General features: G+C 47.5%; 1 protein-coding gene across 4 annotated transcripts in view; it reads left to right on the top strand.

Moving 5' to 3' along the window:
• The window catches only part of LOC106806731 (PHD finger protein 21A-like), a 31,168-nt gene extending 19,532 nt beyond the window's left edge, over nt 1-11,636 (top strand). Inside the window, exons 4-12 of one of the 4 annotated variants that reach the window (XM_014808766.1) lie at nt 2,883-2,948; nt 3,682-3,921; nt 4,266-5,175; nt 5,456-5,532; nt 5,800-5,866; nt 8,663-8,772; nt 9,700-9,900; nt 11,173-11,245; nt 11,476-11,636. In XM_014808766.1, coding sequence (XP_014664252.1) covers nt 2,883-2,948; nt 3,682-3,921; nt 4,266-5,175; nt 5,456-5,532; nt 5,800-5,866; nt 8,663-8,772; nt 9,700-9,900; nt 11,173-11,245; nt 11,476-11,597 — 1,866 coding nt within the window. In that variant the 3' untranslated portion in view covers nt 11,598-11,636. Of the gene's footprint in view, nt 1-2,882; nt 2,949-3,681; nt 3,922-4,265; nt 5,176-5,455; nt 5,533-5,796; nt 5,867-8,662; nt 8,773-9,699; nt 9,901-11,172; nt 11,246-11,475 lie in introns of all 4 variants that reach the window. The other 3 variants (XM_014808767.1, XM_014808765.1, XM_014808768.1) reach the window with 3 other exon arrangements.
• Nucleotides 11,637-12,135: the final 499 nt, after the last annotated feature.

Genomic DNA, 12,135 nt, shown 5'->3' on the forward strand with positions numbered 1-12,135 from the left:
CGTGCCTGCGTGTAGACGTGCGTGCCTGCGTGTATAGGTGCGTGCCTGCGTGTATAGGTGCGTGCCTGCGTGTAGACGTGCGTGCCTGCGTGTATAGGTGCGTGCCTGCGTGTATAGGTGCGTGCCTGCGTGTAGACGTGCGTGCCTGCGTGTATAGGTGCGTGCCTGCGTCGTATAGGTGCGTGCCTGCGTGTAGACGTGCGTGCCTGCGTGTATAGGTGCGTGCCTGCGTGTATAGGTGCGTGCCTGCGTGTAGACGTGCGTGCCTGCGTGTATAGGTGCGTGCCTGCGTGTATAGGTGCGTGCCTGCGTGTATAGGTGCGTGCCTGCGTGTAGACGTGCGTGCCTGCGTGTAGACGTGCGTGCCTGCGTGTAGAGATACCCGATCCCCGGTGACGCGATGCACCGGTCCAGGCTGGAGAAGCAGGAGTTTCTTGTGAGTGTGACATCGGTCGGCAGCAGCGAGAGCGTATTAAGTATGCATAGTTATTAATACGCTCTTGATATTAAGGCTCAGTCACACATTCAGGATTTTTACTGCCGTCCTTGATAGGACCATTCCCGATTAAAATTTGTCAAAAGTCTGATCAAGATCCTGTGATGCGTGGCGGGAAATTCAAACTTTATTAAAAATTTGTAAAAACATTTATTTAATCACGACAACAATCAGATATTGTTCAGGAAGCGTCCCGATTCAGCCGTTTCCAGCCGAATTCGTCCCGATTCTCCAGTTCTCAATACGATTGTGATCCGATTTGTATCTTTCGCATGGTAAAAAACGACCAAATCTGTCCCGACAGCGTCCCGATTCTCCCGAATGCGATCCGACGGAGATCAGACAGTGACCCGACAGTGAACCGACGCTGACGGAAGACATCCGTTAGATCTGGACGCAATCTGGACTCAATCGGCAAGAAACGGCAATGAAAAATTTCTCCAGATCATGCCCGTTCATCACGACAGCGTCCTGATCCACAGGACACCGTCCAGACACCGTCCAGACAGCACAGGACATTGTTACGATTTTGATCCGATACAGCAGAATCTGTCACGACATAGTCACGATTGTAATCCGACTAGACAAAATCGGCTGAGTTTCCCGAATGTTACGGGATGCACCTAACTGTCGGGAGTGCTTGGCCGCCCTCTCCGGACCATTCCCGATCCGTAGGACTCTATTACGAACGTATACGACTGCGTTCAGACAATGATAGGACATTCCAGATCATTGAGGATAGTAATCCGACTTTTTCACTTTTCGTGTCGTAGCGCTGTCTGATCTCAAACGGGAGCCATAATCGGCACTGTGTGAACGCCGCATTATATACACGTTTGATAGTAGAAATTGCTCTTGTATTGCATTGCCGTGCCCGTGAATGAGCTCGCGCGTCCGAGAGCGTCTCGTTGGCTGTTAACAGCAGCCGACCGATTGTTGAGAGTAGGTCGGCTGAGCTCGTGTCTGCGTCGTCGTGCTGGTTTGCGGCCGGCCACATTTATTGGGTCGCGGCGGAGAAATGCTCGAGATATCACTCGCGCAGCCACGTCGAGCTGTAGACAATCCCACCCCCACGTCGCAGCGAGAAGCTAGCTGGCGGTGGCGGCGGCACTACCGAAAAATGTGTGAGGGTTGCGTGACGTCATCGCCGTCTAGCCGGCAGCAGACGCAGAGCTTGTATCGCATCTCGAGCGGAGCGTGGAAAACGCTGTCGGCTGAAGGGTCGCGAGTTTGCATCGCAGCGGTCGGTGCGTGCGTATGGCATGTATTTTGTTTCATAATTCGATTTTTTGTTTTATTGTTGATTTTATCACATATAACATTCACGGATCGAATGCTTCGATTCACGGATCGAATGCTTCGATTCACGGATCGAATGCTTCGATTCACAGATCGAATGCTTCGATTCACGGATCGAATGATTCGATTCACGGATCGAATGCTTCATTTCACGGATCGAATGTTTCAATTCACGGATCGAATGATTCGATTCACGGATCGAATGCTTCGATTCATGGATCGAATGCTTCGATTCACGGATCGAATGATGCGATTCCAAAACCGAATGGTTTGATGCCAGGATCGAATGGTTTAATTCTCTTTTCTGATATAAAATCAAATAATGTGAACATTTAAAACAGGGAATTATTGTCGATTTATTGCATATAACATATGATTAAATAATCAAATATTATATGCGATAAATCAAATGTTATATATGCAATAAATCAAATGTTATATGTGATAAATTGAATGTTATATGTGATAAATCGAATGTTATATGTGATAAATCGAATGTTATATGTGATAAATTGAATGTTATATGTGATAAATCGAATGTTATATGTGATAAATCGAAATGTTATATATGTGATAAAATCAACCATAAAACAAAAATCGAATTATGAAACAAAAAAACATGCCATACGTGCGTGCGCGGCTGCTTCTGCATGGAGATGCCCGCCGCGGCTATCGACAGAATAGTTGAGCCGGCATTTACGAACCTTTAACCCTGCGTTGTAGACTTGCGACCGCGCGTGTGCATGACCGGTGAACTGTACATTGATCATAACTGCACTCGCATGTATGTGCGTGCAGGCGTGCGTGCGTGTGTGTGTGCGTGTATACGTGTGCGCATACATACATGCTGCTTGTCTTAGTTCATTTGCTAAAAAATGGGTAAACATTGACCCTGCAGAGCTGTTTTTAGATCTGTGCCCAGGCATTTGCTACATTTACTATGTGTTTGCTGATTGTTAGTTATTGCTGTGAGCATTTTACACACATTGATTCTGTTTGTATGTGCCTATTAAATCACAACAAAGTGTGTGTACGTGCCATCGGTTTAATAAGCAGTGCTAATGTCCTACCTGTTTCCTATTTTCAGAAGCAAATAGTTCAAAACTTGCGCAAGGAGTTAGTATCTAAGGGCATCATCACCACGTTTCCACAGGTACGTTCATGCTTCTTTGTTTTTGACCTGCAGTTGGAGTAGCGTTGCGAACTTAGGGCTCTAAATCTCTCACTAGCCTCTTCCTAAAATTCATTAGAGTAGTAGGCATGCACGAGTTGCATGGAAACGAACATAATTGAGTGAGTGAATATTGCGAATAGTTACAGATGTAACCGAAACACATCAGCATGTGGTCTGAGCTAGGGAAATACATCAGTATGTGGTCTGAGCTAGGGAAACACATCAGTATGTGGTCTGAGCTAGGGAAACACATCAGTATGTGGTCTGAGCTAGGGAAACACATCAGTATGTGGTCTGAGCTAGGGAAACACATCCGTATGTGGTCTGAGCTAGGGAAACACATCAGTATGTGGTCTGAGCTAGGGAAAACTTACACCGTACAAAACGTTCACATCTTTTTATTAACGTGTGGTCATGCGAGATCCTGTCTAGTAATGCCATCTAGCACGCACGCACAGATGCAAGCACGCGTGCACACATGCACATATATATTATAACTGCCACTCAGCAGTGTCCATTATAGAAGAGGCAGGCATCTGATCTATACAGAGGTGCATGCGTGTGTGTGTGTGTGTGTGTGCGTGCGTGCGTGCGTGCGTGCGTGCGTGCGTGCGTGCGTGTGTGTGTTTGTGTGTGTTTGTGCATGTATGCATGCGTGCGTGCGTGTTTGCATGCTAGCACAGCTTTTACGACATGTACATCTGTCTTTCAGCCCGCCAAGTCGCCCAGTCCGAATCCGACAGCCACGAAGCCAGTTGTCTCGGCTGCCGTCCCCCTTCAGGCACAGTCAAAGAATCTCTTCAGCAGAAGCCCACACCTTGCAGCCTGCCCTGCTAACAGCAGGGGCGCGCGGCCACCGCCGGCCCACACAATGGCCGCAGGGGGCGCCACGATGCACATGATCAGAGTGCCACATATCAGCATTGCGAATAGGACGCCTCCGCCGCTCGTGGTGCGTATGCACGACGATTCTCACCTTCGCTTTTCGTCTGGCGCGATGGACCCCTCTAAATTGTGCTCGAATATTTCTCTGAAGTTTTGGCAAGCTTTTTTTCGGACGTTATACGAGCTTATTACATGTAGTCAGAGTGGTTCTCATTGTCACGTAATGTTACAGACACGTCTAAATTGTTCTACCTGGCATCTATCTTTGGAATTTTAACATTTTCGGCGTTATGTCGGCTAATAACTTAATATATGACTGACTGATAGTATATGCGTGCATAAAGTAGTAGGAATGCCCTTGCCTGTACCTGAAGCCTGTACCTAATCGCATCACGTGTTTTGTTTCTGTAGTTTCAGGGACACTCGGACGCGCAGCAGTTGCCGACTGCATGGCCGCAGGGTTCGGTACGGCACCAACAACTCTCGGCCCAGCTGTCTGCGTCCCCGAAACCTTCGCCACAGCAGTCTCTGCACCAGTTGACCTCACCACAACTGTATGGGGGCAGGCAACCCTCACTTCAACAGTCTGCGCACCAGCTACCCTCACCTCAGCAGTCAGTGCACCAGCTGCCCTCACCTCAGCTGTCTGCACACCAGTTACCCTCACCTCAGCTGTCTGCACACCAGTTACCCTCGCCGCCACATCAGTCCGCATGCAGGCAGTCCCCTCCGCAGCAGTCGGCACACCAGCTACCCTCACCACAACAGTCTGCTCACCTGCAACCCTCACTACAGCTGTCTGGCCACCAGCTGCTCTCGCAACAGCTGTACGCACAACTGAAATCCTTACCAAAGCCAGCTATGCATCAGCGCTCCTCACCGCAGCAGTCCGTGCGTAAGCAACCCTCGCCGCACCAGTCCGCGCAGCAGAAACTCTCGCCGCAGCAGTCTCCGCATCAAATTGCCTCGACGCAGCAGTCTGGGAGCAAGCAGTCGTCGCCGCAGCTCCACGCTCACCAGCAATCTTCCCCGCAGCAGTCCGCCACAGCTCACCCGAAGCCCTCACTGCAGCATCTCTCGCAGCGGAGGAGGTCACCGCAGCATGTGACGCGTGCGCTGCCGTCGCCGCAGCAGCAGCTGTCACATCAGCAGCAGCAGCAGCAGCAGCAGCAGCACTTTGCCGACACTCTGTGTCAGTTCGCGTCTATGTCACCCAAGCAACGGTTACCGGTGGCGACAGCCAAAACAGCAGAGCAATCGTGTGGGAACAAGGAAGGCTTCATGGCAGCCATTGGCCTGATTACCCAGAGTGCACTTACCGGTAAAGCTGTGAAATATGTGCTATAGATTTATATTTGTATTTTAGCCATTGCTAGATGTGATTATCTTGAAATTGAAGCATTTGTACTGAATACCGTGCACTAATTTAATGTAAATGATTTTAGTAAAACAAATGAAATCATGAAAGGAAAGAAAATTTGAGAATTTTTGCAGAATATCTTGCCATTATTCATACTAAATGATCAATTATGTGCGTACAAGTTTGCGCTTTGATCGTAATCATATTGCTACATGTAAGTTTCTCTGGTTATTATTAACAGAATTGCAGGCAAGGAAACTAGAGCGAAAGCGTCGAAGTACAGCCAATCCTGCCTACAATTACCCCTTTGAACCCGGTGTAAGTGTCAGAGGGGAATAGCAGTATCTGTGGTTTTGCACACACAATTATGGACTTTCGATTTCATGGTCATGATAGATTCTACGTAAATTCATCTGATTTTTTTGGCAAGATTATCTGATTTTTTGTGCATTGAGCATGTGCTCCATCCTTTCTGTCTTTTAAATTATAGAGTCTTGGTGTATTGTTGTAAAACTTACTTTGAATCACTTGCAAGAGAATTGCAATAGCAATCGGTAAAAGTTTGTTTATTTTTTAATTCAGCAGAAGAAGGTTGTGAAGGGATATATGCTTGGTTCAAGTCCCATTGCATCAGCATTCAAGAGACCTAGAGGTAAGTATACATTTAAGAATACCGCATTGAGAGAACATCACTATCACGATATTATTTACTGCCGGATGTGGTGAGATTCGTTAGCACTGACCACGGTTTTCATTCTTACCTATCTATCTCCCTTGGGCATTTGATAGCTCGATTGACAGATGACTGGGTTTCGTCACATACAACGTCGTTTCGAAATAACAGTCTGTGTGTTAATGATAACTGGTCGCTACATGTGAGTGGAGGCTCTATAGCTGAATGACGACGTTAAATCCTAACATGGTTATTTGTAAAGCCGTTAGAAATATCTGGGCAAATACAGTGTAATGCGCTCGCTTGGTGATTGTGGCAGCACATGGATAGAGTGCCTCCCTCTTCTCCTTTCACATGAGTGACCTTCTCTCCGCGCGCGCTCGCTGTCTGTCCTCGTGTGCGATGGCGTCATCAGGCGCCCTGTGAAGATGCTTACGTTGACTGGCATCCTACGGGGAAGACGCTTGGGCATGTTAGGCCTGACCATTGTGTGTGACCCGCGTGACAGGTCCAGCTGTGCGAACTCGCTCTAGGCCCCGTTACAGGCTCTCTCTGAAACGTATAAAGAGAAAGAGAGAGGAGGCTGACCTGCGTGGGGCCGGTGTGGAGGAGGAGGCCCACAAAGACGAAGGAAACCTCTGTGCAGGTAGACTCCCGGTTAGTCGATGTATGCTGATTGTACTGCATGCTGACACTGGATGGCGCCACTAGCATGTCAACATTTGTCTTCCCTGGCTACTGCATTATCTACTGCCGTGTCTGGTCTGTTAAGCTGATTTATTTACTCTTGTGCGCTTGGTCGCTTGCTGTCGTAGGATTTGGCTGCATTCCTAAACGTGTTCCACATGTAAGTAGAAGCAGAAATTGTAGTATGGGGCTGGGATCCTGCAGTGTACGATTAATGTGGAACATCGGCACGACGGCGGAAGCCACAAACAGCATTTCGGAAAGATGCGTTGCTGACGCCTGTGTTCCTCCATTGCTTACAGTTGTGCTAGAAACTCCCACCGGTTGAAGCAGTTGTTGCTCATTGTCTATTATGTTGCCATTTGAGATGGAATTGTTTGCGAAAAAACGGCAGACGTAGAAAAACGCTTCTTACTTTGCTTATCACCCTCCGTAAAACTCGATGACAGCAATGGATCTGTTTTATTCTGTATCAGATGAAATGAATCTCCAGGGTAGCGTGTTGTGATAACTGATACAATCGGAATAATTGTGCCAAAGCTATTCTTCTGTTGAGAGAGTTGTGGTTGTTAGGGGTGTCTCCCTGTGTATCCATGCTTTTAATGTTACGAATTTGCAGTAACCTAACCTGTTCCAGTATTTTACAGAGTGGATGGCTGGGTCAGCAGAAATATATATTTGTACTTTTCGATGTACATTGAGCAATTAGTAAATTGATTTATTAACAAGCTAAACATTGGAATGAAGATCTCAAGTTCGTATGATCTTGATAAGGTTATAAGATTATCTGATAAGTTTCTCTTCTCATCAGTTTCGGTTAAGTTGATGAGAAAATGCAGAACTTCTATCACTGTAGCGCTAATCTAATATGATTCGTAATGCAATCAAACCTGTGTTAGCGGTTAGTAGCTCTACTAGACCGGACACCTGTCTATAAAAGGACACTTTTAGCATTTCCTTTTAGTGACCCTTAATATAGAGGTCTGACTGTAGCTATTCTTACCAAGGGATCAGTCGCATTTGTTGGCCAAATTTCGAAATCTCGTCATCAAAGCTACAGTCGTCCCACCTCAAGAATCAGTTGGATTTGGCACTTTAAGACAGGCATCGGGACAACGCATGTCACGATGACATGCGTCGTGACGTGACGTTTGTCACGATGATGTGCATTGTGAGGAAACGTGTCACGATGACGCTTGTCGTGACGAGACGTGTCACGGTGACACGCGTCGTGACGAAACGTGTCACGATGACGCTTGTCGTGACGAGATGTGTCACGGTGACGCGCGTCGTGATGTGACGTGTCACGATGACATGTGTCATGACGTGATGTGTCACGATGATGCGCGTCGTGACGAGATGTGTCACGATGACATGTGTCATGACGTGATGTGTCACGGTGACGTGTGTCGTGACGAGACGTGTCACGATGACATGCGTCGTGACGAGACGTGTCACGATGACGTGCGTCGTGACGAGACGTGTCACGATGACATGTGTCATGACGTGATGTGTTACGGTGACGTGTGTCGTGACGAGACGTGTCACGATGACATGCGTCGTGACGAGACGTGTCACGATGATGCGCGTCGTGATGAGACGTGTCACGATGACGTGCGTCGTGACGTGACGTGTGTCACGGTGACGCGTGTCATGATGAGATGTGTCACGGTGATGTGCGTCGTGACGAGACGTGTCACGATGACGCTTGTCGTGATGTGACGTGTCACGGTGACGCACGTCGTGACGTGATGTTTGTCACGATAACGCGCGTCGCGATGAGACGTGTCACGATGACATGCGTCGTGATGTGACGTGTCACGATGACGTGCGTCGTGACGTGACGTGTCACGATGACGTGTGTCGTGACGTGATGTGTCACGGTGACGGCCATCACAATGAGACGTGTCACGATGACGCGCATCACAATGAGACGTGTCACGATGACGCGCGTTGTGACGTGACGTGTCACTATGATGCGCATCACAATGAAACGTGTCACGATGACGCGCGTCGTGACGAGACGTCTTCATTGGCACTCGGCGAGGGCATGAAGCGTCTCAGTGTTTCTCTTCTTGTCTCCGACAGGACGGCCGCCCCGGATGAGCTCGCCACACGGCAGCCAGCCGACGACGCCCGATCGTGACCCATCGCCTGTCAACGGCATCGACAACAGTGCCTTTGCGTACGAGAACGGGGTAAGCTGGGCCTGGGTGTTGAAGGAGAACGGGGTAGGCTGGGCCGGGGTGTTGAACGAGAACGGGGTAGGCTGGGCTTGGGTGTTGAACGAGAACGGGGTAGGCTGGGCTGGGGTGTTTAACGAGAATGGGGTAAGCTGGGTCGGGGTGTTAAATGAGAACAGGGTAAGCTGGGCTGGGTTGTTAAACGAGAATGGGGTAAGCTGGGCCGGGGTGTTAAACGAGAACGGGGTAGGCTGGGCTTGGGTGTTAAACGAGAACGAGGTAAGCTGGGCCGGGGTGTTAAACGAGAACGAGGTAGGCTGGGCCGGGGTGTTGAATGAGAACAGGGTAAGCTGGGCTGGCAAATATGAACAATCATGAGATTAGTATTATATGCCTGAAAACTGCAGTCGAGAATGAGATGAATCAATTTGGATAATGCAAACGCGAATGGGTGAAATTTGTCTGTAAATCTTTGGGAGGAGGGAGTGAACAGTCAATAAAGCAGTGGCATTCAGCTTCGATCGATTTTTGCCTAAATTCTTCCGATGTCTTGTATTGATGTACAGAACAGGGTGACCTCTCTCATGCGCATAAAAAGCGGGTAAAAATTGTGAGGTTTGGTTTCAATTCTATGTGGGCCTTCCACCGAATTCAAACTAAATTTCCCAATTTGACCCTGATTTGCGGCAGCAGAAATACGCTCAGTCTCACAGGGGAAATCAAATGGAGTGGTCACCCTTACAGATGATGCACATGTAGCTATGTATGTGACGTACTATGCAAGCTGCTATCCTCACAACGTGAGCTCCTTCTCACGGCCTTCGTTTCCACGTTAAACCTTCGTAGCGTGCACCGTAACCGTAGCAACCGCCTCTGTCAGCAGGTCTCCGCGCATCCCGCGTGACGGTCCTCTCTTCTTTTTTTCTTCGATTCTTCTCGTAGGCCGCGACGCCCACTGCCGCAGCCGCCGCCGCCCCCTCCGCCGCCACTAACCACCCTCCTCACGAAACCTCCTGTGCCACGTGTGGGCGCGGTGGTCAGCTACTGCCGTGCGACTCGTGCACTAAGGTCTATCATCTGCGATGCCTGGACCCGCCTCTCTCCTCTGCTCCTCGCGGCATGTGGGCATGTCCGAAGTGCAAGGTACCCATTCGCATGCAGGCGACCGGTGCGGGAAGACCCATGTCTCTGGTTTCGACGTCGCTCCACTAGTATTGGATGATTTAATCTAAACACAGGGCTGATACTGAAACAATCGACAACCACTGTTGTGTTTGTCAAGCTGCAGTAATCGTCATTGTACCGCTAGTTGGAATCAAACCTTGCACTCTAGTGACGCATATCGGTGAGTGCGCCACTTGAGACGAGTGCGAACGCAGTGATGTCGAAGCAGGAAACCGAGGGGTCTTTCTCGAACCGTCGCTCCGTCTTTTAACAATTGACTTTCCCAGTAACTCGGTGTGTGCTGTGCTGTATTTCTGACCTTTTATGGTAGTCTGCACACGTAGATGTTGGCTGTTGGTAAAAGCTCTCCGTGAAAAGCCAGTGTTTGGTACTGATTTTAACAAGCAGTCGAATAACATTTGTAGTCTTTCTACACCAAGTTTCCTTAGCTTCGACTTTTGAAGCATATCTCTTGTCTCTATGCCACCGCAAAGAATGTTTCACTGTACAGCAGGTGCAGTTGACAGTTTTCAGACAATACGAAGAGACTAGTGCATGAAGTCTCTGCAAGTCCCTCCGTGTTGACAGTAGCATTTGTGAGACTACGTAGTGACTATGGTGGCCCAGTGTTATAATAGTTTATCACAAGTGTTCGACGTGGCCCACTGTTATAATACATAAACATAACCGTATACCGCTGAGGATGGTGGCCCAGTGTTATAATTTAGTTTATCACAAATCTTCGACGTGGCGCACTGTTATAATACATAAACATAACAATATACCATACACACGTCCATAGACCATACACACGTCCATAGACCATATACCATAGACCATACACACGTCCATACCATATACCATAGACCATATACACGTCCATAGACCATGTACCATAGACCATACACACGTCCATAGACCATATACACGTCGAAGACTTGTGTTAAACTATTATAACACGGGGCCACCATACTCAGCAGTATATGGTTATGTTTATGTATTATAACAGTGGGCCACGTCGAAGACTTGTGATAAACTATTATAACACTGGGCCACCATACTCAGCGGTATATATGGTTATGTTTATGTATTATAACAGTGGGCCACGTCGAAGACTTGTGATAAAGTATATAAACTATTATAACACTGGGTCACCATACTATGGTGTGACAACACGATCACAGTCTGTGTTTCGTGTGAGGCGATTTAATGCACGTCGAAGATTTTTCTTGACTATTCTCATCATTGCAGCTGATGAATCGGTCAAGTCAGCCATGGACAGGAACACTAGCCATTGTCCACTCTTACATTGCTCACAAAGCAGGTAAAAACCGTGCACAGATATTCATGCTACGTTATGCTACCACAAACCGAGCAACGATTCTGTAAATAGTTTTTCTAACCGATCACCGCTAGCTTACATGTTTGTTGCCATATTATTGCATTTCGCGTTTGCCTATACTGTATATATATTCTTTGCGTTACTATTGATGCGCTTTAACTATATCCTTTCCCCCTGCGGTGCAATGAATGAGAGCTTACGTAAACTTGCAGGGAAAGAGGAAGAGAAACGAAAGCTTCTCAAAAGATCAGTGGAGTTGAAGAGTGAGCGACAGCAGTTAGAACTCAGGGCTAAGCAACTTACTAGTCAAATCACCGTAAGTGGAGCCTTGTAATCACCTGGAAGCTTTGTTACATTAACAGCAATATACAGGGTTCGTAGCGGGTCTTCCAAAGTCTTATAAGTACTTATTTTGCCAAAAATAAAATAAGGGCCCTTATTAGTACTTATTTTTGGTGAAATCTTAGAAAAGTACTTAATAGTTCTTATTTTTTGCCAAAGGACCATTTTTATAAGCTGGAATAATTAAATCTGCTGTGCAAATGTGTATATTAATATTATTAGTGTACTATAATAGTCGGTGATCTATCAGAAATCACGTAAAAAAGTCTTATTTTGGCCTCCAGAAAGGGTCTTATAAGTCCTTATTTCAACAGGTGTCTTACTACTATGAACCCTGATATAACGTAAGAATACCTAGTTGAGTAGAAAGTCGAGCACAGATCACGAATGGAGAATTGAGTGAGATGAAAATAAAGTGTTCTTTGGCTGTCAAACGCTTATGAAAGAAAGAGAGAGAGAGAGAGAGAGAGAGAGAGAGAGAGAGAGAGAGAGAGAGAGAGAGAGAGAGAGAGAGAGAGAGAGAGAGAGAG

The sequence above is a fragment of the Priapulus caudatus genome, unplaced genomic scaffold, assembly GCF_000485595.1.
Source record: "Priapulus caudatus unplaced genomic scaffold, Priapulus_caudatus-5.0.1 Scaffold176, whole genome shotgun sequence".
In the NCBI taxonomy this organism is placed as follows: domain Eukaryota; kingdom Metazoa; phylum Priapulida; class Priapulimorpha; order Priapulimorphida; family Priapulidae; genus Priapulus; species Priapulus caudatus.